Raw genomic sequence first — 24,797 nt, 5'->3', positions numbered from 1 at the left:
GTAGTGTTACCAAACAGGCAGGTTTCCCAACCTGCTAAATTTAAACCTTTCTCCTCGCTTACTGGGGTTAATGTGGTTTGGGACTGGGGAAGGTGACAACCTGCAGGTACAGCAGCAAACATCACTACACTACCGGCCTTTCCATCATGCGACCACTACAGAACAAAGTCCCTATAGAAAGTGTAAGCATGGGCGCGGGGCTTAAATTCTCATTCTGCTCCACATGCAGAATACGATCTAATACCCAGCCTGATCTCATCAAACCAGCTCTAGCTAGGACGGCCCAGAGCTAAGCAGGCTGCAGCCGCTGTTCCCCACACACAGTGTGTTCTCTCAGAGGGTAAGCCACTACTGTGAGCAAGGATGGATCCAACATGCACTACATAAAGCTGAACAAAGCTGCAGGTGGAAATTGAACATATAGCCTACTGAAGCATAAATTAAATTGGAAATTGCTTCAATTCAGTCTACTCCAATCGGCACCTTTGAACAGCATTTTGTATCTGCTGCTAAGAAGAATATTATTTCAGGACAACTCAACATTCCAGAACAATAATTTACAGAACTATATTCTGCAGGACAGACATGATTGATGAGTCTCTGTCTTGCATCAAATTCTAGCCGCTCCATTTATCTGCCTCAGCCAAGTCTAAACGGCGCATCCTGCTGTAGAAGCCGCAGGAATGCAACCAACTAACCCACAGAGACCAGCGCTGTGTGTGCCAGCGTTGTTGCGAGCCAAGCCAGGTCTCAGTAGCAGGAATCGATTGTTTTAGTGGCCGATGGGCTGGTTCTATTATGTTTAATTTCAAACAAAAATAGACTGGGGCCCCATCCCAGTGCCCCCTCAACGTTGACCCAACCTCTCGCCCCAGAGCCTACAGCAAAATTTAAACTGAAAAATAAACGTCACACAGAGAGAAGACTCACTAAGTTTTATTTTTCTGGTTTCCTCACAGAGAAAGTAAAACACTTGTATTTAAGCACCATACGAAAACAGTAAATGTCATGATCATGTGTCAAGAGTGATTTCTGGAATATTCTGCGAGAATTGTTCACACTGAACCTTCTGTAAATTGAGAATGACTCAATACACAGGAGCGCCAGGACACCCCTGCATTATTGCTTCCCAAATCACAGAATTGAGGCTGATAAAACATGCTTTATTTGTAACTTTTATAGGAAACACAGTAGAACAATCAATAAATACTTGCAAAATGTTGATTAAAATAAGATTCACGTTAATCCAATGAAAACCCCTGGGCGAACATCCAATATGTGCTTGGAAAGGTAATTCCTTCTTATAACACAGCCATAATAGCTAGACATTAGATACAGCCTGTGTCTAATCAAGGTCTAGTTCTGAGGTGTGAGCATTGACATGCTCAAGGGCATTTCCTATTGAAAGAAAATGCAGTGATTAAGTAGATGTTTCACAGAAGTGATGCGTAGTGGGAGCAACATCCAGGATTGAGAACTTCCTGAAATCAATTATTTTTAACCTCTTAGCAAGAGGAGACAGGGAGACAATGAGAGAGATACAAACAGATTTGAAGCCTGTAAATTGCTTGTGCTTTATCAAAACAAAAATCTGAACTGAGTGAACAAAAAAAAAAAAGTGTTGGGGAAGCTACACTGAAAATAGTTTACCAAGTTACCAATTACTTCGCACTGGAAGAAGCTACATTTATAGCTTACTTAACTAAAGTGATTGTGAAAAATGTGTTCACTACATCCAAACTGCTATGTGAAAAATCAACCTGGACTCAAATATTCAGCCCTATTAAACACCAAAAGGCTTCCAAGTGACAATTAAGTAGGTCTGATGCCAAAAAAAGTAGTTCTGGCCAATTTTACAAAAAAAATAAAAAATATAATAATTGTGTAGTTCCAGTAGTTTGCTACACGCAAAAAAGTAATACTGAAAATACCACCAAGATTTATTTGAAACTACCTCAAAGCTACTAAAAATTTTAGTTAAATGACTAGTTCCAACATGTAGTTCGACACCCCCGCACCTTCTTATAATTACAGTACAAAAAAATGTAAAAAGAGAATATGAACAAACATAATTCAGAATGAAAGTGGATACCGTGTCAGATGCTCATGTCTCAGACATGAGGCAGATTATGAAAACAAAGCTTTGAAACAAGAAAAAAAAAAAGAAAGTGTGCTAACTGCCACCCCTCCTGGGTCTCGTTCAGAAGGGTCTGAAACCCTGATACCTGAGCTGGTCTGCAGGCAGGGTATACCACCACTTAAACAAAAATTTGCACCAGTTTCAGAGATTATGAACATGACCTGGGTCTGAAATCAACCCTTAGCTCCAACTCCTAAGCCCTTTTGATGAACAACTGTAGCACTAAATGAACTGGAAGGGTGTAGTAATATGGGAGAAATTCCACCTAGCTTCCTGAGGATTAGATGACTGACTTGGCTCTAACCATATTGCTCAACATCAATCCTTCCAGAAGTACAGGGGCCGTCAAGCCATGTCTAGTGGTTGAGGCTAAAGGTAGACTTCAGACTGGGTGATAGCCACTACATGGCAGGTGCAGTGCTCTCTACCCCACACCACATCTGGGATTTGTAGTCCTACTATACATTGTAACTGTAGTCCGTCAGGTAGATTTTTAGCCTGTTGGGTAAAGGCAGCTCCTGCACCTGCCTGGTGGCGTTGTTGATGGCGATACGGGACAGGTGCTGTAGAGAGGGCGTGGCAGTGTACACAGGCTTGGTCAGGAGCAGCTGAACCGTCCCGTTGTGTGGGGCCAGGGACTGCGATGCCCCTGACGACGGCCTTTTACTGGTAGTCCTGGACAGCTGCACGTAGTGTTCCACCAGGTGCACCACACTGTCAAACTGCTTGAGCTTGGGCCTGATCAGCACCACAGAATCCAGTTTAAACTTGCCCTCCTTGTACTCGATGCGCAAGTTGGTGGGGCCGGCAGAGGTCATGGCAGAGATGGTGAACAGGTAGTCCCTCTGGGAGCTATCTCGCAACAGGAAGGTGCCCTCCGATGCATCCTGGAGAATCTCTTTGGCTTCGTTGGCAGTCAGGCTGCCCCAGTACCAGCCTGTTAGGAGAGAAACACATGCATTAGCACAAGAAGACGGGACAAGAAGACGGGACAAAACACTGGGCTACTCAAATCCAAATCAAAAGGTCATACACGAACATGTGCACAGTCAGAAACTATACAACTAAACCTGAATTTAAGCCTTTAACCTAAAAAAAATAAAAAAAATAAAATAAATCCCTCTATCCTGTCCACAGGAAATTTAAAACAAATTCCACTGGGTTAACATGTTAAATTCTCACAATTTATGTAGTGACTTTTGCAGTAAAATGTATGAGGGGAATCTCTGCAGTTAGTGTACACTGCAGCAGCGTACACTGCAGCAGCAACTGTCTGCCATCTCCAACCCCCCCCTCCACACAAAAACTTAAGTTTGACTGGATTTGTGAAGGTTAGAAATTCTCCAGTACTTGAATGCCGAGCGTCACGTCTGGAGGAAACCTGGCACCATCTTAAGGTGAAGCATGGTGGTGGCAGCATAATGCTGTGGGGATGTTTGAGTGGCAGGGACTGAGAGACTAGTCAGGATCGAGGCAAAGTATAGAGAGATCCTTGATGAAAACCTGTTCCAGAGCACTCAGGATCTCAGACTGGGGCGAAGGGTCATCTTCCAACAGGAGAACAACCCTAAGCACACAGCCAAGACAACACAGGAGTGGCCCAGTTAGAACATCTCTGGAGAGACTTGGAAATAGCTGTGCTGCTCCCCATCCAACCTGACAAGAGCTTGAGAGGATCTGCAGAGAATGGGAGGAACTCACAAATACAGGTGTGCCAAGCTTGTAGCCTCATACCCAAGAAGAATAGAGGCTGTAATCACTGTGCTTTAACAAGGGTCTGAATACTTATCACATATTTCAATTTATATTAAAAAAAGAAGTTACTTTGTCATTATGGGGTAGTGTGTGTCGATTGTTATTTTCATAAATTTTAGAATAAGGCTGTAATGTCACATCTTGAAAAAGTCAAAGGGGTCTGAATAGACAGTCAAAAGTTGACACATCTCAGTCAAGGGTCTTTATAGTTTCTATATTGTAGAATAATAGTGAAGACAACACTATGAAATAACACATATGGAATCATGTAGTAACCAAAAAAGTGTTAAATCAAAATATATTTCAGGTTCATGAAAGTAGACACCCTTTGCCATGGGTGGGCCTGGGAGGACATTGGACCACCCACGGCTACACCCCTGTCCAGTCATGTGAAATCCATAGATTAGGGCCTAATGAAATTTCAATTGACTGACTTCCTTAACTCAGTTAAAAATTGTATATACATTTTTGTATAGAATTTATTGGACATAAACTACAGTAAATCAGCACCAAGTTATTTATTCCCATGTATAGAGAAACATGATCGTATACAAATGTTAGCAAAGTTTGAAATTACGTTTTAGTCAAATATCTGTTTGGGCTTCTTGAGGTCAATTTGCAGTTAACTAATATGTAATTATGTTTCTGGCCCCCGACCATCCACTCAAGAAAATGTTTTATAAAATCGGCTCGCAGCTGAATCTAGTTGATGATCGGCACTTTAGTGTATGTACTGTATTTACACTTGAGATCGCTTTTCAACATTAAAAGTTTAACACGCAACTATGTCTTTATTACTGTGAATAAGGCAATAATACAAAGGGGAAGCTGTCATATGTGCTTTGCTCAGAAAAATAAATTCTACTTCATATTCATCACCAACATGTGAAAAGTACACTGGTTTTCAGTTAAAAGTGTTTCCAATGACAAACCAATTAGTAAGCAATGTCTACTAATAATTGGGGATGTCATTGAAAACACTTATCTGCCATCTTCACATATGTTGATGTTTCTGGAGATGAATATGAAATTACATTTTTTATTTCCCTTTAATGGTAATACATGCCTCTTAAAATACATTAAAGATATTTTTCTTTGAATAGTCCACATGTCTACCTAATAAATGAACACCTCCATTTTAAGATCACAGCATTGGAACAGCTTTTTGTGCATCTCTTAAAAATAATGATCCGCTCCACAGCATTCCCATAATGGGAATTCTATAAATGCATTAACAGCATTTGAAGTGAAACATACGGTTCATTAGAAAGTAAATGAACACAATGCTTGTGACTTAATTAAGAAAAAGGTACATAAACACCGAACATATGAAGGCAAATTGTATTAATTCATAGACATGTTCTGAGAATTCTCATTGGAATGCATCTAACTAAAAAAATTAAGTCGTCAACTCACAATAGCCTATAACAAAACGTAATATACATTCTGCGACTTGAAAACAAAGTCAAGTGTCTTAACAGTACCTCGTGCACGAATTACTACGAATTTCAAGACACTAAACAAGTTACTGTTCAGGATAAATAAGGGTGAAATGCATTCATTGTACGATGAAATACCAAGTGTGCCTTGTTTAGTTATTTTCAACCATGCATAATGAGTACAGACTGAGTACAGCATGACCGCATGCATATCGTGCTAGATATGGGCACGAGCATGTAGATAAGATACTTTCAAACTAGTTTGCTTTACAATCACTCGTTCTCAGGGCCATAGAGATGCAGGACTTGAGTTTAATTACAAAAATATTTTGAAAGTTAGGCTCTCGTTGATTTGTAAGTCATAAATGCTATTGACATCGTCATGCTCGTATGTATGGAACGGTGCTAGTAAAACTGTACTAGAACGCTGAAAATAGGAACATTAGTAATCATGTCGAAATGTGTGTGGATGTAATCTAAAACTATAAAATGAGGACATGCACTCACCTGTATTTTTAAGGTCTTTCATGGTCTGAGCGATGCGAGTCTCGTCGGAATCTACAACCCGTGACACGGTATCCGTTCTTCTCTCGTTTTCGATGGTATCCGTGGATTCGGGTGAGTGGCAGGTCATTGGGGAACCACCCGAAATTGCCCAGCCGTAGGCCAAAAGTCATCCGACAAATGCAAAAATATTCCCCAGAAGACAGGCAGTTGCCCCACAGTCGCAAAACCAGTTTCTTCTGCAAGTTTCTTCTCGAATCTTATGTATCGTCCTGTAAATTAATAAATACAACACACGTAAATTAATTCAGTTTAGTCACGGACATTCGTGCTAAATAACAGCTAACGTTACATTATAACATATCCGTTAGGTGCTTGACTCCAGCCACCCGAGTCATGGACTGTTCGCTCTGCTACCGTACGCAAGCGGTAACAATGCACCATCAGGACCCTGAAGAGCTTCTACCCCGAAGCCAAATTGCTATCTGCATTGACCCACCTTTGCACTAACGCATCACAAACTGCTGCTAATGAGATGTATACATCTCCTGTTGACTACTAATTTTACCCCTACAGTAATCTACACATCTACCTCAATTACCTCGTACAGCCTGCACATCAACTCGGTACTGGTACCCCTGTAACATGGAAATATAGCCGTGTGAGAACCCTAACCCCATAAAAGGCGTGTTGTAATTGAATTTCTTGCTGATATGAAAGATGTTTCCAAATCGTACAGCAAGTGACGCGTTTTAACGTTCAGAACGAGCGTCGGGGTTCTAACTCCCCTGCCAGAAGATACTTCAGTAGGCGCTAAAGGTAGTTGATGTATATGAATGGGGTTACGTTTGCAAAAGCATTTATTTGTATTTTATTTTAAACATGGCAAGTAAGGGAGCACGAAACAAAGTGGACACTGAAAAGCCTAATTCAGTCACTTGATAAATCTTCAATAAAACAATGTGAAATAGGCTCGATGTTTACCGTTCACTTAAATGTTCGATGTATTACAATTGCTGCGTGGAAATTAAAGATTAGGAAACGTTTGTCCACATTCAAATAAATAACAGATTATGGAACGTTCTGCGAAATCGACTACTTCTCGGAAATTGCAATGGCAGTTAAAACTCACTATATGCAGGGCGGGGGATACTGAAAACAGAAATCCCCATCATCAGCCTTGTTCGGTGTTTGCAGCTTGTCTATTGTAGCAATGTTTATTTGATTATTTTGTGTAGGCTACATTAAAGCTTACATTGTGGTCGTGTAAATGTGCAACGTTTTTAAATAACCACTGTTCTACAGCCAATACAGCACGTGCCATCGACTATTACGTATGTTCACAACACATTTCTAAATTGACAGTTTAGCTATCTAATGCTGACTAGCTAGTTTACAAAGTAAATATACTATGAACAGAGTTACATTAATGAAATCTCACCTATTTGCGAGTGGATCCAGCACCAAACGACTCAAATACACTTCTCCCTAAAGAAAAGGGGGACTAAGATGAATAAACAAAGCACAAAACCGCTCGTTAGCTATACACTTCCATGGAACAGCTAGCTAGTTTAGCCATGTCGATCACACTGACAGATTACATAGCTAGGGATTTCCATGTCGTATTATTTATGTTCTGGCGGGCTAATCAATCAGTTGTCATTTTGGCGATGGCAAACAAACTAGGAATATTTTTTCAACCCGTGGTGCAAAACAGGCAATGACAACGTCTCGCGACCGAGGCAAATCGGCACGACTCGCTCACTGCTGGTAATGTTCAGATTTAAAACACCATACAGAAAGTCACCAAACCACGCGTCTTGTTTTTGGTACAGATTCCAATGACAGTCTTTTCCGCGGCGTTGAATCCCTTTCCTTCGGTATGTTTTTAATAACCAAATCCCCATTAAACCCACAGCTACACACAAAATACCGATTTCCAAGAACTTTCCAGGAATCGCGTCACGTGGTGTAGAGCGCAACCATTTTTAAGGTAGTGCCAACTGCCAAGCCAGCTGCACCTCATGAATACAATTGCGTGCGTGCGTGTGTGTGCGCGCGCGCACGTGTATGAGAGCGAATGGAAGAAAGAGAGCGAGTGGGAGAGCGGGAGAGAGATACAAAATTCCAAGAAAATCCTTTCGAAGAAACCTGCATTTTCATGGAAACCATGAAGTGTCCCGTTCTAAACCATAACCCGCCTGTTGTTATGGGCTACAATAAACACGCAAATCCCATTTTAAATGGGATTGTGCCCGAATAATTTGTCTAACTAACTTTTTAATTAACCACCTTATTTGTTTGCCTTTGAATATACCGAGTCTTTGTTGGGGACTCACACGTGCTGTTATGCAGGCATAACATTGATTAATGATGGTCATTAAAGATGTAGGGTCCTAGTCAAAATGGGCGCGCTGTCCGCTGGGACTGCCGCCCCAGAGGAGAGATGGATGGGGTGCGGACGCAGCAGGAAAGACGAGCAGGTTCAGGGCCTCAAATCACTTCACACAACAAGTGCATGCTATTTGATAAATGTATGACCTTACTTAGCAATTAGGCCTGGATCCCTGATAGACTTTGACAAATAGGCCTCCTGCTGGCTTCATCGTCAAACATGCAACAGGCCTAGGGAGAAGAAGCAATGCAATAGGTCTGAAAGGAGAATATCACTCACATAGACTGTTATAAAGGCCCTGAAGGGCATCACTATATGTGTGTCGGAAAAGGTATTATGGTTCTGTGGACAATGCCTGGGCATCATAGGCTAGTCTAGCCTATCACCATCACCTGGGGGTATGCTGCCGGTCCCTATATAATAAGTAGTTGAAAAAGGTTATGGGTGGGATTATCCATTCTCTGTACTTTGTACAAAAGTATGGGTTCAAACACAAATTTCTGCCCGACATAGAATTTAACGCAAGGGTTAACAGTGTTGGGGAGTGGCGATTAGCGAACTACAAGGTAGACTAGTTCAACTAGTAATTTCACTACATTTTGCAGGCGCTTGGTGGTATTGAGCTAATTCAAACCTTAGTATTTTTTCAGTAGTTAATTAGCCCTTTTAGCAAAAATGGTCTTACTACTTTGGCATCAAACCTGACTAATTCTCACATGAAACATGTTTTGCAATAGGCTAAATTACATGTTCTGTGAACAGCTGACTCCCGAGTAATCTGTTTTTAAAATTTGTTGTCCGACATTTCATGTTTAGATATGACAATTTTTCGCGAAGTAGTTTGAATGTAGTGACTTTAGTTGCTTTACTTCTTGCAGTGTGAAGTACGCCTAATTGGTAGCTTGGTAAACTATCTTTTTTAGAATAGTTTCCCCACTACTGGTTAAAAACTGAACCACAATAAATGCTTTTGATGCATGGGTTATATAGAGCACATGCTAGAGGCAAAGTCAAATAACATTGTGAATTAGGCCAATAAAAGTTGAAAATGTATACATCAACTGGAGAAGTTTTGCATAAAACGAAATGTTGCATGTTGCATATTTTTTTTTGCATATTTAAAAAAAGTAATTTAACCTTTATTTAACTAGGCAAGTCAGTTAAGAACAAATTATTATGTACAATGATGGCGTACCAAAAGGAAAAGGGCCTCCTTCAGGGATGGGGGCTGGGATTAAAAATAATACAAAATATATATATAAATATAGGACAAAACACACATCACGACAAGAGAGACAACACATTGGCTGATGTTTTGGTATTTCGATAACAAATCAGAAGTGGTTAATATGACACAGGTGCTCCTTTGATTTCAAAACGATAACTAAGGCTGCGTTTCCACAGGCTGCCAAATTCTGATATAAACATGTTCAAATGATTGACAAGATATTTGATCTGATTATGAAAAATATCAGATTTGAGCTATCTGTGTGTGAACGCCGCCTTTACTGGCCACAAGCATCGAACGTCACACTTATTCAAGGATGGTTTGTAAATATAAAATCCAAGTGCTCCATCTTTCGGTGAGAAGGGTCCTTCACTCACGCCGCCAAACATACCCTAGTAAAACTGACTATCCTACCGATCCTCGACTTCGGCGATGTCATTTACAAAATAGCCTCTAACACTCTACTCAGCAAACTGGATGCAGTCTATCACAGTGCCATCCGTTTTGTCACCAAAGCCCCATATACCACCCACCACTGCGACCTGAATGCTCTCGCTACATATTCGTCGCCAGACCCAGGTCATCTATAAATCTTTACTAGGTAAAGCCCCGCCTTATCTCAGCTCACTGGTCACGATAACAATACCCACCCGTAGCACGCACTCCAGCAGGTATATGTCACTGGTCATCCCCAAAACCAACACCCCCTTTGGCCGCCTTTCCTTCCAGTTCTCTGCTACTAATGACTGGAACGAATTGCAAAAATCGCTGAATCGAATTGCAAAAATCGCTGAATCTGGAGACTTATATTTCCCTCACTAACTTTAAACATCAGCTATCCGAGCAGCTAAGCGATCGCTGCAGCTGTACATAGCCCATCTGTAAATAACCCACCCATCCCCATATTGTTTTAATTTACTTTTCTGCTCTTTTGCACACCAGTATTTCTACTTGCACACCATCATCTGCACATCTATCACTCCAGTGTTAATTTGCTAAATTGTAATTACTTGCTACTCTGGCCTATTTATTGTCTTACCTCCTCACGCCATTTGCACACACTGTATATAGACTTGTTTATTCCATGTGTAACTCTGTGTTGTTGTTTGTGTCGCACTGCTTTGCTTTATCTTGGCCAGGTCGCAGTTGTAAATGAGAACTTGTTCTCAACTAGCCTACCTCGCTAAATAAAGGTGAAATTTTAAAAAAGGATACAGGTTGTTTTTTAGTAGTACTTCCGCCAGTAGATGGCAGCAAACCGCAAAAACCCTGGCTCTGTTGACGCCGACGTCAGAGAGGAAACTAAGTCGGCGAATAAGAAAATCTCGCGCTAATATAAAATAAAATGGTGGACGCGCGGATTTTTTGAAAGGGCTCCAAAGTTTATCAACACATATTACATGTTTATAAATTTGGGACACCTTTGTCTTTTGTGAATCAACGCCTACAGTGATTGTGAGTCTAATAGCACTTAATGTATGTTTGTGTTAAAACATTTTGGTAGCTGGCTAACGTTACAGTCAGTAGTAGGTTATTTTTTGTATTTTACTAGGCAAGTCAGTTAAGAATAAATTATTATTTTCAATGACGGCCTAGGAACTGCCTGTTCAGGGGTAGAACAACAGATTTTTACGTTGTCTGCTCGTGGATTCGATCTTGCAACCTTTCGGTTACAAGTCTAACGCTCTAACCACTTGGCTACCTGCAGCCCCGGTTAGTTCGTTAGCAACTATATAAACCGAATTAGAATTTTCTGTGAATTTAAACGTTCTCTAGCTAGATAACTAAATGTCAACCCATCTATTTTGTAGATAGCTACTGAATAAAGTGTTAGCTTTTCTAAAAAATCACACCGATTCAAATCTGACATGATTTGATCTCTCATTTTAAGGGGAGCCATGGACACAGTGGAGACTCGATTCACCCATTTGTTGCAGCCTATCCGGGAGCTCACGAAAAACTGGGACATTGATGTGGCCTCGGAGTTGGCAGATTATCTAGAGGAGGTAGGAATGAGCCCGTGGCATGCACTATGGGGCAAATCATGTAAATAAAATAGACTTAAAGTACTGTATTAACAACAATGTTGTGTGTCAACACACAAACACAGCCTTGAATTGAGTCGCTAACTGGGTTGAAAATCACACAGACCAAGGCTGGAGTAGACTGTTAAGAAAGCTTGTCCTCTCACACATTGATATACACTGCACTTACCACTGTCATATTGTCTCTCTGGTCTGGCAGTTGGATGAGATGTGAATCTCGTTCGACGGGGGCAAAACCACTCTTAACTTTGCAGAGGCAGCGCTGCTCATACAAGGCTCAGCATGCATTTACAGCAAGAAGGTGAGAAGTTGTTTGGTAGAAAAGAAGAACATCATAGGCTGGTTTCATATAATATTCCTGACTTGTTGTCCAAAAGTAACTATGTGATCCAGAGAATTTTACCGTTTTAAAACTCGTTTCCTGCAATTCTACACATCTTGTCAAGGGGCTGACAGGCTGAGAGAGAGAGAACATTCAGTTTTTAAGCTAATTTCCTTCAATTCTTCTACACATTTTGCCATGGGGCTGAGATAAATTGCAGTTTTAATGTTAATTTTCTGCAATTCTACACTTTTTGCCATGGCTTATGCAATCTATCTGAGTGACTCAAACATTATAACAAAATCAACTGTCTAGTCAACTGCATGACTGTCTAGTTTTTATTTTAGTGATGGTTAGTTCTCAAAGATATTATTATTTTTTAAACGTATAGGTCCATTATCTTTTCTACACAGTTTATATCTGGCTTAAGTGGTTTCAGTTTACACAAAGTTTTCCATTCCTCAAATTATTTTCAAAACAAAATCATATAATTATTTTATCACATTTTTTGGGGGGGAGGCAACAATTTTGCAGGCTGCTGCAGCTAAATGAATATAGGGGAAACACTTTATTAAAATGCATTATTTTGTTATTATTGCTTGATTCAGGTGGAGCATTTGTACAACCTGGTGTACCAAACTCTGGACTACATCAATGACAGAAACAAGAAGTAAGTACAGTGCCTTCAGAAAGTATTCACACCCCTTGACTTTTTCCACATTTTGTTGTTACAGACGGAATTTAAAATTGATTCAATTGAGATTTTGTCACTGGCCTGCACACAATACCCCATAATGTCAAAGTGGAATTATGTTTTTAGACATTTTTACAAATAAATAAGAAATGAAAAGCTGAAATGTCTTGAGTCAATAACTATTCAACCCATTTATGGCCAGCATAAATAAGTTCAGGAGTAAATATGTGCTTATCGTGATTTTTGAATGACTACCTGATCTCTGTACCACACACATAAAAGGATCTGTATGGTTCCAAAGTCGAGCAGTGAATTTCAAACACAGAAAGGCAGTTAAAAGAAGGAAGCCTGTCCAAAATATAAATATTCCAAAACATGCATCCTGTTTGCAATAAGGCACTAAAGTAAAACTGCAAACAAATATGTCAAATAAAATAACTTTATGTCCTGAAGACAAAGCATTGGCCTAGTTATAGTAGACTTAAATTGGCTTTAAAATCTATGGCAAGGCCTGAAAATGTCTGTCTAGCAATGATCAACAACCAACTTGATAAAGTTTGAAGAATTTAAAAAAGAATGTGAAAATATTGTCCAATCCAAGTGTGCAAAGATCTTAGAGACTTACCCAGAAAGACTCACAGCTGTAATCACTGCCAAAGGTGATTCTAACATGCTAATTCTAATATGTAAATGAGATATTTCAGTATTTCATTTTCAAAAATGTCTAGAAACATTCTTTCACTTTGTCATAATGTGGTATTGTGTGTGGATGGGAGGGTGGGTGGGTGGGGGGGGGGGGGGGGGGATTTGGAGTTTTAGGCTGTAGTGCAACACAATAGCACTTAATGTATGTTTGTGTTAAAACATTTTGGTAGCTGGCTAACGTTACAGTCAGTAGTAGGTTCTTTTTTGTATTTTACTAGGCAAGTCAGTTAAGAATAAATTATTATTTTCAATGACGGCCTAGGAACTGCCTGTTCAGGGGTAGAACAACAGATTTTTACGTTGTCTGCTCGTGGATTCGACCTTGCAACCTTTCGGTTACAAGTCTAACGCTCTAACCACTTGGCTACCTGCAGCCCCGGTTAGTTCGTTAGCAACTATATAAACCGAATTAGAATTTTCTGTGAATTTAAACGTTCTCTAGCTAGATAACTAAATGTCAACCCATCTATTTTGTAGATAGCTACTGAATAAAGTGTTAGCTTTTCTAAAAATCACACCGATTCAAATCTGACATGATTTGATCTCTCATTTTAAGGGGAGCCATGGACACAGTGGAGACTCGATTCACCCATTTGTTGCAGCCTATCCGGGAGCTCACGAAAAACTGGGACATTGATGTGGCCTCGGAGTTGGCAGATTATCTAGAGGAGGTAGGAATGAGCCCGTGGCATGCACTATGGGGCAAATCATGTAAATAAAATAGACTTAAAGTACTGTATTAACAACAATGTTGTGTGTCAACACACAAACACAGCCTTGAATTGAGTCGCTAACTGGGTTGAAAATCACACAGACCAAGGCTGGAGTAGACTGTTAAGAAAGCTTGTCCTCTCACACATTAATATACACTGCACTTACCACTGTCATATTGTCTCTCTGGTCTGGCAGTTGGATGAGATGTGAATCTCGTTCGACGGGGGCAAAACCACTCTTAACTTTGCAGAGGCAGCGCTGCTCATACAAGGCTCAGCATGCATTTACAGCAAGAAGGTGAGAAGTTGTTTGGTAGAAAAGAAGAACATCATAGGCTGGTTTCATATAATATTCCTGACTTGTTGTCCAAAAGTAACTATGTGATCCAGAGAATTTTACCGTTTTAAAACTCGTTTCCTGCAATTCTACACATCTTGTCAAGGGGCTGACAGGCTGAGAGAGAGAACATTCAGTTTTTAAGCTAATTTCCTTCAATTCTTCTACACATTTTGCCATGGGGCTGAGATAAATTGCAGTTTTAATGTTAATTTTCTGCAATTCTACACTTTTTGCCATGGCTTATGCAATCTATCTGAGTGACTCAAACATTATAACAAAATCAACTGTCTAGTCAACTGCATGACTGTCTAGTTTTTATTTTAGTGATTGTTAGTTCTCAAAGATGATATTATTATTTTTTAAACGTATAGGTCCATTATCTTTTCTACACAGTTTATATCTGGCTTAAGTGGTTTCAGTTTACACAAAGTTTTCCATTCCTCAAATTATTTTCAAAACAAAATCATATAATTATTTTATCACATTTTTTGGGGGGGAGGCAACAATTTTGCAGGCTGCTGCAGCTAAATGAATATAGGGGAAACACTTTATTAAAATGCATTATTTTGTTATTATTGCTTGATTCAGGTGGAGCATTTGTACAACCTGGTGTACCAAACTCTGGACTACATCAATGACAGAAACAAGAAGTAAGTACAGTGCCTTCAGAAAGTATTCACACCCCTTGACTTTTTCCACATTTTGTTGTTACAGACGGAATTTAAAATGGATTCAATTGAGATTTTGTCACTGGCCTGCACACAATACCCCATAATGTCAAAGTGGAATTATGTTTTTAGACATTTTTACAAATAAATAAGAAATGAAAAGCTGAAATGTCTTGAGTCAATAACTATTCAACCCATTTATGGCCAGCATAAATAAGTTCAGGAGTAAATATGTGCTTATCGTGATTTTTGAATGACTACCTCATCTCTGTACCACACACATAAAAGGATCTGTATGGTTCCAAAGTCGAGCAGTGAATTTCAAACACAGAAAGGCAGTTAAAAGAAGGAAGCCTGTCCAAAATATAAATATTACAAAACATGCATCCTGTTTGCAATAAGGCACTAAAGTAAAACTGCAAACAAATATGTCAAATAAAATAACTTTATGTCCTGAAGACAAAGCATTGGCCTAGTTATAGTAGACTTAAATTGGCTTTAAAATCTATGGCAAGGCCTGAAAATGTCTGTCTAGCAATGATCAACAACCAACTTGATAAAGTTTGAAGAATTTAAAAAAGAATGTGAAAATATTGTCCAATCCAAGTGTGCAAAGATCTTAGAGACTTACCCAGAAAGACTCACAGCTGTAATCACTGCCAAAGGTGATTCTAACATGCTAATTCTAATATGTAAATGAGATATTTCAGTATTTCATTTTCAAAAATGTCTAGAAACATTCTTTCACTTTGTCATAATGTGGTATTGTGTGTGGATGGGAGGGTGGGTGGGTGGGGGGGGGGGGGGATTTGGAGTTTTAGGCTGTAGTGCAACACAATGTGGAATAAGTCAAGGGGTATGAATACTTTTTGAAGGCACTGTACCCTGCCTCGCTCCCTGTGAACACACACAGGCCCACTCAAGACACCAGTCTTCATGCTGCTCTGCTTCTTCACTTCCTTTCCCATTGAGTTAAAGGGATTTGTACCTGTCATTTTCAGGAAAGATAAACGAGCAGTGACATCTGGAGAGGATGACACGGATGGGGCCTCCTCCAACAATGCTAATGATGATGACGGCGGGGTAAGAGTGTGGAGCTGGGGGCGGTGACAGTTGGGCGAGGGAACCCTGGCCAAAGAGAGCCATAGGGTGTGTGTAGCAGGCTTTAGTTCTGGCCCAACACTGTTATCACCTGATTTTACTGATGTTTGTTGTTTGTTGTTCCCCCAGTTTGACTCCTTAGACCAGGATACAACAGATGTCTCACTGCAGTCAGAGATGAAGAACGAGGCCAACACAGTGAGTGTCCCCCTCTGGAAACATTTAACCCTTTATAAATGCCCCCCCAGAATGTACAATATATTGATTGGTGTTTCAATCAGACTAAATGATTTGTGTGTGTGTGTGTATCCATAATTCTATCTGTGTAAATTATTGCCCTGTGTGTTCCTTAGAATGTGGACGTGGCCCCTCTTCCCCCCGAGTCTCTGATTCCTCCTGAGGCGTTTGAGAAACAGAAGCTGCTTCTCATCAGGTGGGTTCCAAGTCCACGGCCTAAACCACCCTCAACATGATGAACTTTTCTGTAGAATAACTATGAAGTATTATAAGCCTTGCCATATGTAGCAGCCTTACTTTTTGATGGAACACATTACTTCAGAGGGCCGTCGTATCAATGTTTGTTTGTGTATTTTCCCTGTTTGTATGTGCTGCAGTCTGAAAGGAGAGGTGCTGGGCAGCTGTAAGGACTTCAGGATGAACACGTTCACTCCGGACACCCTGGGTATCATCCGCCTCTTCCTGGCCTCCTCTCTGTCCCACTTCCTCAGGGACGCCCTGTCTGACGCACCCCTGGTCCCCGTCACCCTGTTCGGGCACCATGGTAGAGATGGATACAGTATATCGACAGTTGTACATTACTGTGTCTAGGTCTATATACTGTACACAACTGTAGTCAAGCCAAAACAGCCGACTGATCATAGAAAACACCCCATAGATTTGGTTTCTCTGGGGGCGTTTGTGATGTGTTTTGCCTCCAACAGAGCACTAAATCCCATACCATGTTGCAAGGACCAGCTCAAATTGAATATACAGTTCTTTAATGTGTATTTCTAAGCTATGGCCGGGTGTTGACTTCCTTATTGTTGTTGTGTGTCCAGATGACGCAGAGCTTGCAGCAGGGGATGCCATGTCGGGCGTTGCCAGGGACGATGGTGCTGATGCCGGTGCGGAGAACTTCCTGACCCTGGAGGACAAAGGAATGGAGATGGACCAGGGACCTGAGGAACATATTGACAGACACCAGGTAGGAACGTAGAAATATCTCTCTCTTACACACACACATACTCCTACACATATATAGATATATAGATATATATTGCCTTCAGAAAGTATTCACACCCCTTGACTTTTTCCACATTTTGTTGTCACAGCCTGAATTTAAAACACACAATACCTCATAATGTCAAAGTAGAATTGTGTTTTCTGAAATTTTCATAAATTAATAAAAAATTAAAAGCTGAAATGTTTTGAGTCAATAAGTATTCAAGCCCTTTGTTATGGCAAACCTAAATTCAGCAGTAAAAATCTGCTTATCAAATCAAATTGTATTAGTCACATGCGCCGAATACAACAGGTGTAAGTTTCACCTTAGTGAAATGCTTATTTACGAGTCCCTAACCAACAAAGCAGTAAAAAATAAATAATAAGAAATAAAAGGAACAAGTAATTAAAGCGCAGCAGTAAAATAATAATAGCGAGACTATATACAGGGGGTACCGGTACAGAGTCATCTTGCAGGGGGACCGATTAGTTGAGGTAATATGTACATGTAGGTAGAGTTATTAAAGTGACTATGCATAGATGATAACAACAGAGAGTAGCAGTAGTGTAAGGGGGGGGCAATGCAAATAGTCTGGGTGGCCATTTGATTAGATGTTCAGGAGTCTTATGGCTTGGGGGTAGAAGCTGGTTAGAAGCCTCTTGGACCTAGACTTGGTGCTCCGGTACCGCTTGCCGTGTGGTAGCAGAGAGAACAGTCTATGACTAGGGTGGCTGGAGTCTAGCACCTAATGGATATGTTATAATGTAACGTTAGCTGTTATCTAGCCATTTTTAGGGCCTTCCTCTGACACTGCCTGGTATAGAGGTCTTGGATGGCAGGAAGCTTGGCCCCAGTGATGTACTGGGCCGTATGCACTTCCCTCTGTAGAGCCTTGTGGATGGAGGCAGAGCAGTTGCCATACCAGGCAGTGATGCCATACCAGGCAGTGAACCAGTCAGGATGCTCTCGATGGTGCAGCTGTAGAACCTTTTGAGGATCTGAGGAACCATGCAAAATCTTTTCAGTCTTGTGAGGGGGAATGGGTTTTGTCGTGCCCGCTTCACGACTGTCTTAGTGTGTTTGGACCATGACAGTTTGTTGGTGATGTGGACACCAAGGAACTTGAAACTCTCAACTTGCTCCACTACATCCCCGTCCTTGAGAATGGAGGCGTGCTTGGTCCTCCTTTTTCATGTAGTCCAGAATCATCTCCTTTGTCTTGATCACGTTGAGGGAGAGGTTCTTGTCCTGGCACCACATGGCCAGGTCTCTGACCTCCTCCCTATAGGCTGTCTCGTTGTTGTCGGTGATCAGGCCTGCCACTGTCGGCAAAACTTAATGATGGTGTTGGAGTCATGCCTGGCCGTGGAGTCATGAGTGAACAGGGAGTACAGGAGGGGACTGAGCACGGACCCCTGAGGGACCCCTGTGTTGAGGATTAGCGTGGCGGATGTGTTGTTACCTACCCTTACCACCTGGGGGTGGCAAGGCCCATCAGGAAGTCCAGGATCCAGTTGCAGAGGGAGGTGTTTAGTCCCAGGGTCCTTAGCTTAGTGATGACCTTTGAGGGCACTATGGTGTTGAACGCTGAGCTGTAGTCAATGAATAGTATTCTCACATAGGTGTTCCTTTTGTCCAGGTGGGAAAGGGCAATACCAATTGCATAATCTGTGGATCTGATAGGGCTGTACGCAAATTGGAGTGAGTCTAGTCACTTAAGTGGCATGGACTCACTCTGTGTGTTACAATAGTGTTTAACATGATTTTTGAATGACTACCTCATCTCTATACCTCACACATACAATTATCTGTAAGGTCCCTCAGTCGAGCAGTGAATTTCAAACACAGATTCAACCACAAAGACCAGGGAGGTTTCCAATGCCCCGCAAAGGTCCCCTATTGGTAGATGGGTAGAAAATAAATAAAAAGCAGACATTGAATATCCCTTTGGACATGGTGAAGTTATTAATTATACTTGAATGGTGTATCAATACACCCAGTCGCTACAAAGATACAGGCGTCCTTCCTATCTCAGTTGCCGGACAGGAAGGAAACTGCTCAGGGATTTCACCATGAGGCCAATGGGGGCTTTAAAACAGTTACATAGTTTAGTGGCTGTGATAGGAGAAAACTGAGCATGGATCAACAACATTGTAGTTACTCTACAATACTAACCTAATTGACAGAGTGAAAAGAAGGAAATCTATAGAGGATACAAATATTCCAAATCATGCATCCTGTTTGCAATAAGGCACTAAAGTAATACTGCAAAAAGTGTGGCAAAGCAATTCACCTTTTGTCCGGAATACAAAGTGTCATGTTTGGGGCAAATCTAATACAACACATTACTTAGTACTGCTCTCCATATTTTGAACCATATTGGTGGCTGCATCATGTTATGGGTATGCTTGTAATCGTTAAGGACTAAGGGGTTTTTGAGGATAAAAAATCAATGGAATTGAGCTAAGCACAGGCAAAATCCTAGAGGAAAACTTGGTTCAGTCTGCTTTCCACCAGACACTGGGAGAACAATTCACCTTTCAGTAGCACAAAAACCTAATACACAAGGCCAAATCTATACTGGAGTTGCTTACCAAGAAGACACTGAATCTTCCTGAGTGGCTGAATTACATTTTTGACTTAAATCTGCTTGTAGAGCTAAGGCAAGACATGAAAATGGTTGTCTAGCAATGGTCAACAACCAATCTGACAGAGCTTGAAGAATGTAGAAAAAAATTATTGGCAAATATTGTACAATCCAGGGGTGCAAAGCGCTTAGATACTTACCCCAAAATACTTACATCTATAATCGCTGCCAAAGGTAATTCTAACGTGTTAACTCAGGAGTGTGGATACTTATATAAATGAGATATTTCTGTATTTCATTTTCAATAAATTTGAAAAAAGACAGCATTTTTTTCACTTTGTCATTATGGGGTATTTAATAGATTTTGAATTCAGGCTGAAATACAACAAAATGTGGAATAAGACCATGGTTTTGAATACTTTCCAAATGCACTGTATATATATGCATACCTGCATAGGAACCATAGGTTTCACACATGCCTAGTTCCATTGCAGCTAGTAACCCCTTTATTGTAGCCCTTTTATGGGACCTTGTGTTGAATTGTGTACGATTTTATATTATCATGTGTTCTGTTTATTGATCTCTTGTATCCGTGTGTTCTAACTTGTTCTCTCACAGGACCCCAGTGAAGGGAGGCTGTTGAGGGAGAGGGGAGGAGTCCAGCAGCTCTCTGAGGAGGAGCAGAAGAAACAGAGGAAGGAGGAGGAGAGGGCCCAGACGGTACGGTTACTCGTCACAACCACAGACACGGGGATAAACCACCATACATTTCGAGATAAAAAATAACCATTCTAGTACGCACTTAGTTTTTTGTCGTTGTCTTTGTGATGTGATGATTGTTGTGATGCAGGCAAACATGTGGAGGTTACAGTGCCTTGCGAAAGTATTCGGCCCCCTTGAACTTTGCGAACTTTTGCCACATTTCAGGCTTCAAACATAAAGATATAAAACTGTATTTTTTTTGTGAAGAATCAACAACAAGTGGGACACAATCATGAAGTGGAACGACATTTATTGGATATTTCAAACTTTTTTAACAAATCAAAAACTGAAAAATTGGGCGTGCAAAATTATTCAGCCCCCTTAAGTTAATACTTTGTAGCGCCACCTTTTGCTGCGATTACAGCTGTAAGTCGCTTGGGGTATGTCTCTATCAGTTTTGCACATCGAGAGACTGAAATGTTTTCCCATTCCTCCTTGCAAAACAGCTCGAGCTCAGTGAGGTTGGATGGAGAGCAGTTGTGAACAGCAGTTTTCAGTTCTTTCCACAGATTCTCGATTGGATTCAGGTCTGGACTTTGACTTGGCCATTCTAACACCTGGATATGTTTATTTTTGAACCATTCCATTGTAGATTTTGCTTTATGTTTTGGATCATTGTCTTGTTGGAAGACAAATCTCCGTCCCAGTCTCAGGTCTTTTGCAGACTCCATCAGGTTTTCTTCCAGAATGGTCCTGTATTTGGCTCCATCCATCTTCCCATCAATTTTAACCATCTTCCCTGTCCCTGCTGAAGAAAAGCAGGCCCAAACCATGATGCTGCCACCACCATGTTTGACAGTGGGGATGGTGTGTTCAGCTGTGTTGCTTTTACACCAAACATAACGTTTTGCATTGTTGCCAAAAAGTTCAATTTTGGTTTCATCTGACCAGAGCACCTTCTTCCACATGTTTGGTGTGTCTCCCAGGTGGCTTGTGGCAAACTTTAAACAACACTTTTTATGGATATCTTTAAGAAATGGCTTTCTTCTTGCCACTCTTCCATAAAGGCCAGATTTGTGCAATATACGACTGATTGTTGTCCTATGGACAGAGTCTCCCACCTCAGCTGTAGATCTCTGCAGTTCATCCAGAGTGATCATGGGCCTCTTGGCTGCATCTCTGATCAGTCTTCTCCTTGTATGAGCTGAAAGTTTAGAGGGACGGCCAGGTCTTGGTAGATTTGCAGTGGTCTGATACTCCTTCCATTTCAATATTATCGCTTGCACAGTGCTCCTTGTGATGTTTAAAGCTTGGGAAATATTTTTGTATCCAAATCCGGCTTTAAACTTCTTCACAACAGTATCTCGGACCTGCCTGGTGTGTTCCTTGTTCTTCATGATGCTCTCTGCGCTTTTAACGGACCTCTGAGACTATCACAGTGCAGGTGCATTTATACGGAGACTTGATTACACACAGGTGGATTGTATTTATCATCATTAGTCATTTAGGTCAACATTGGATCATTCAGAGATCCTCACTGAACTTCTGGAGAGAGTTTGCTGCACTGAAAGTAAAGGGGCTGAATAATTTTGCACGGCCAATTTTTCAGTTTTTGATTTGTTAAAAAAGTTTGAAATATCCAATAAATGTCGTTCCACTTCATGATTGTGTCCCACCTGTTGTTGATTCTTCACAAAAAAATACAGTTTTATATCTTTATGTTTGAAGCCTGAAATGTGGCAAAAGGTCGCAAAGTTCAAGGGGGCCGAATACTTTCGCAAGGCACTGTACATGACCTTTATGATACAGTCGGCGAGGACAAGCCTCTGAAAACAGGTGAGGAAACATTTTCCTATCGATGAGATGCTGTCCAACTGACTCTTACTCACTGAGAGGATGTCAGTGTATTTTCTATGAGGGGTCCTGTCTGTGTTAAATGTGTGTTCTTTCACCATAGGAAGATGTTACAAGGTTCCTCCGGGTTTGGATGATTCTGGGAAGCGGAAAAGGAAAGGCCTCTCTGCGCTGCAAGACTTCTGGACCTGGTACACTGGCACCTGTAAGTAGTGTGTGTTGGTGTTTTTATGAAGACTGTGACTCGGATGGAATATACCTGACAAATGCCTCCTCTTGTTGCAGATGACCCCCATGAACCCAGGCTAAAGAATGGACCCACGTATACAGGTAAGGGTGGATCTCATAACTAAATGACAGGAGATAGAGGCGTTATCTTTTGAACCCTCTATTATTTGGCGCTTACAGCAAGTGGTATTTCTGTTACAGACTTGAACTACATCTATATGAGTCAAATGAAAGACAAGCTGAAGACCCGGAAGAGGATTCTTGGAAAAACAGTATGTGTTTGTACTGCTATGGGTCATGATGCACAAAGCATTTGTTGCTGTTTTTATGTACTGAACATACAACCTTTTGCCCTTACAGGGTGTGTTTGTGTCTGACGAGGAGCTGAGAAGGACGTATCTGCAGCTGGACGAGAGAGAAGAGAGGGAGGAGGAGTTAGAGGGCCTCAGACACCACGACCTGCTAGGCCTGCTCGATGACCTCTCTGACAACGAACATGACCCTTTGACTGATGAAGCCCCGGCTGACTTCCTGAGTGGACAGGACTTCGTACCAGGTAGACACTGTCCTGTCTGTCTTTCTATCTCTCAGACCACATTCACTCCTGCTATTAACTGCACATATTTTAAGGCAAGGTGTAAACAGAGCCATGAGGTCTCGACTGTGTGACTGTAGAGTTGGACTAATGTATTAGTGTCACTCCACAATGATATGTTACTTAACAACACAAAACACAGATGTTAAAACCACTTTGTGGACCACTCAGGAAAGTTTTAAGACACTGTAGGCAATCCTAGGCAAAGATGATATAGTTCTGAGTATGTTTACAAAGTTTCTGTCGCTTCCAGGGGCAGACATGGACGGACTGAGTTACGAAGACCTGGTGAAGAAGAGTGTGGTACGTATATACGGTCTCAATGAGCCAGTCTTTCTGGGTCATGTTACAGCGATAAATACTAGAGGGTTCTGTGTAGCTAGTCACTGATGTTCCTGATGCCTCCCCCCACTTCCTTCATATTTCAGGAGCAGTTCCTAGTGAACTCCCAGGGTTATGCCCAGGAGACGGCGCTGTCGAAAAGAGTGAAGGAATGGGAGGATAAAATACGACCGGAACTCACCTATCAGGTAAGATTCAATGGCTTACTTTCCAGACATTTTGCTTTAGATCAAGTATCTATTCTATTCTAATGGAAAATGATATCATTGTTCACTCCGTTGGTGATTTCTAGTGTTGGCTAAACCTCCTGACCCCATGTCTCTGTAGGAGGTGCGTGCTACCTTTGACATCCATGACTATGGGGACAGGATCGTAGCGGCTTTGAGCAGTGTGGGCCAGAGGAGGACCTTCTCCTCTATAGTCCACGGCATGGACAACTTCGAGGCCTGCAAGTACATGTTGGCTTCCCTTCAACTGGTGAGTGTGTGTGTGTGATTGTGCTGTATTCAATTCATTCAATCTAATCAAGCGTAATCAGCACTTGATATTTCGAGATACTTGATTTTATTGTATGACAAATGAGTTTGATAGCTTCTAGTTCAAGGTGTATTTGTCTACAGTAACTCCCATTACTCTACCATCAGGACACTGTGTCATCAGGTTATTATCATGCTCTCTCCTCTTCAGGCCAACGACTACACAGTGGAGATCGACAGGAGTGAGGGTCTCGAGGAAAGCATTGACACCATGGGACTCACTCTGCTCAGCAAACACCGGGCCAACCAACGATTCAAGAAAGCCCCTGCAGCAACCTCCGACCCTATATGACCCAGACATCTCATGATCTTGTGTGTGTGTGTGTGTGTGTGTGTGCTCTTGCCTCCTACTGACTCCGTGGGGACTAGAGACCCATTACTCTGAAACGTGGTACGCACTCCTGTGTGTGACACCACTTGTGCCTACCGGACCACTGGTACTGACCTGCTCTATCAACAACCTGGCTGCACCTATTCTCTCCTCACGTACTTGCTCTTTAATTTCAACCCCCTGTCTATTGTTTGATCTAAGGTGTCTCTGTCCTCTGTATGTCTTGTCTGTGTGTATCATGTCTGTGTATTCCTCTGGTTCTGTCAAGAGAAATAATCTCTCTTTACCTCAATCACCTGCATATACACAATATATTTACCAGATGTGGCATTCAGGGTATGTTGGTAGTGT

General features: G+C 41.3%; 2 protein-coding genes across 12 annotated transcripts; one reads left to right on the top strand and one right to left on the bottom strand.

Annotated features, from left to right (window-relative positions):
- Nucleotides 1-920: 920 nt before the first annotated feature.
- LOC100272211 (suppressor of cytokine signaling 2) lies at nucleotides 921-7,811 on the bottom strand. Of its 7 annotated transcripts, none has more exons than XM_036943666.1 (4): nucleotides 7,636-7,811; nucleotides 7,280-7,342; nucleotides 5,842-6,110; nucleotides 921-3,077 (listed from the first exon to the last, which is right to left on the bottom strand). In XM_036943666.1, exons 3-4 carry the CDS (start codon nucleotides 5,966-5,968, stop codon nucleotides 2,599-2,601), a joined length of 606 nt encoding a protein of 201 aa, XP_036799561.1. In that variant the 5' UTR covers nucleotides 5,969-6,110; nucleotides 7,280-7,342; nucleotides 7,636-7,811; the 3' UTR covers nucleotides 921-2,598.
- A 2,981-nt stretch (nucleotides 7,812-10,792) lies between these two features.
- On the top strand, nucleotides 10,793-24,662 carry LOC110490752 (condensin-2 complex subunit H2-like). 5 transcript variants are annotated; one of them, XM_036944657.1, is made up of 23 exons: nucleotides 10,793-10,916; nucleotides 11,353-11,467; nucleotides 11,706-11,807; nucleotides 12,437-12,498; nucleotides 13,784-13,898; nucleotides 14,137-14,238; nucleotides 14,869-14,930; nucleotides 15,950-16,031; nucleotides 16,179-16,247; nucleotides 16,403-16,482; nucleotides 16,664-16,830; nucleotides 17,108-17,253; nucleotides 20,477-20,578; nucleotides 20,709-20,724; nucleotides 22,349-22,396; nucleotides 22,518-22,619; nucleotides 22,700-22,744; nucleotides 22,844-22,914; nucleotides 23,003-23,198; nucleotides 23,491-23,540; nucleotides 23,666-23,767; nucleotides 23,907-24,056; nucleotides 24,267-24,662. In XM_036944657.1, the coding sequence occupies exons 9-23, from the start codon at nucleotides 16,227-16,229 to the stop codon at nucleotides 24,405-24,407; spliced, it is 1,437 nt and encodes a 478-aa protein (XP_036800552.1). In that variant the 5' UTR covers nucleotides 10,793-10,916; nucleotides 11,353-11,467; nucleotides 11,706-11,807; nucleotides 12,437-12,498; nucleotides 13,784-13,898; nucleotides 14,137-14,238; nucleotides 14,869-14,930; nucleotides 15,950-16,031; nucleotides 16,179-16,226; the 3' UTR covers nucleotides 24,408-24,662. The 5 variants fall into 5 exon arrangements, with proteins under 5 accessions (XP_036800552.1, XP_036800555.1, XP_036800551.1 ...); XM_036944660.1 differs by having other exon boundaries at nucleotides 15,950-16,097; XM_036944656.1 differs by lacking the exon at nucleotides 14,869-14,930.
- The last annotated feature ends 135 nt before the right edge of the window (nucleotides 24,663-24,797 follow it).

Source organism: Oncorhynchus mykiss, chromosome 15 (genome assembly GCF_013265735.2).
Source record: "Oncorhynchus mykiss isolate Arlee chromosome 15, USDA_OmykA_1.1, whole genome shotgun sequence".
NCBI classification, from domain to species: Eukaryota; Metazoa; Chordata; class Actinopteri; order Salmoniformes; family Salmonidae; genus Oncorhynchus; species Oncorhynchus mykiss.
This window is presented reverse-complemented; position numbering and strand designations above follow the sequence as displayed.

Bases quoted from the DNA above. Each gene is read 5' to 3' on its own strand.
- LOC100272211 (XM_036943666.1), bottom strand. From the start codon at position 5,968: ATGACCTGCCACTCACCCGAATCCACGGATACCATCGAAAACGAGAGA. The intron at 3,078-5,841 runs GTGAGTGCATGT...CTCTCCTAACAG, and splicing joins GAAAGACCTTAAAAATACAG to GCTGGTACTGGGGCAGCCTG.
- LOC110490752 (XM_036944656.1), top strand. From the start codon at position 14,141: ATGAGATGTGAATCTCGTTCGACGGGGGCAAAACCACTCTTAACTTTG. The intron at 16,032-16,178 runs GTAAGAGTGTGG...TTGTTCCCCCAG, and splicing joins CTAATGATGATGACGGCGGG to TTTGACTCCTTAGACCAGGA. The intron at 16,483-16,663 runs GTGGGTTCCAAG...TATGTGCTGCAG, and splicing joins CAGAAGCTGCTTCTCATCAG to TCTGAAAGGAGAGGTGCTGG.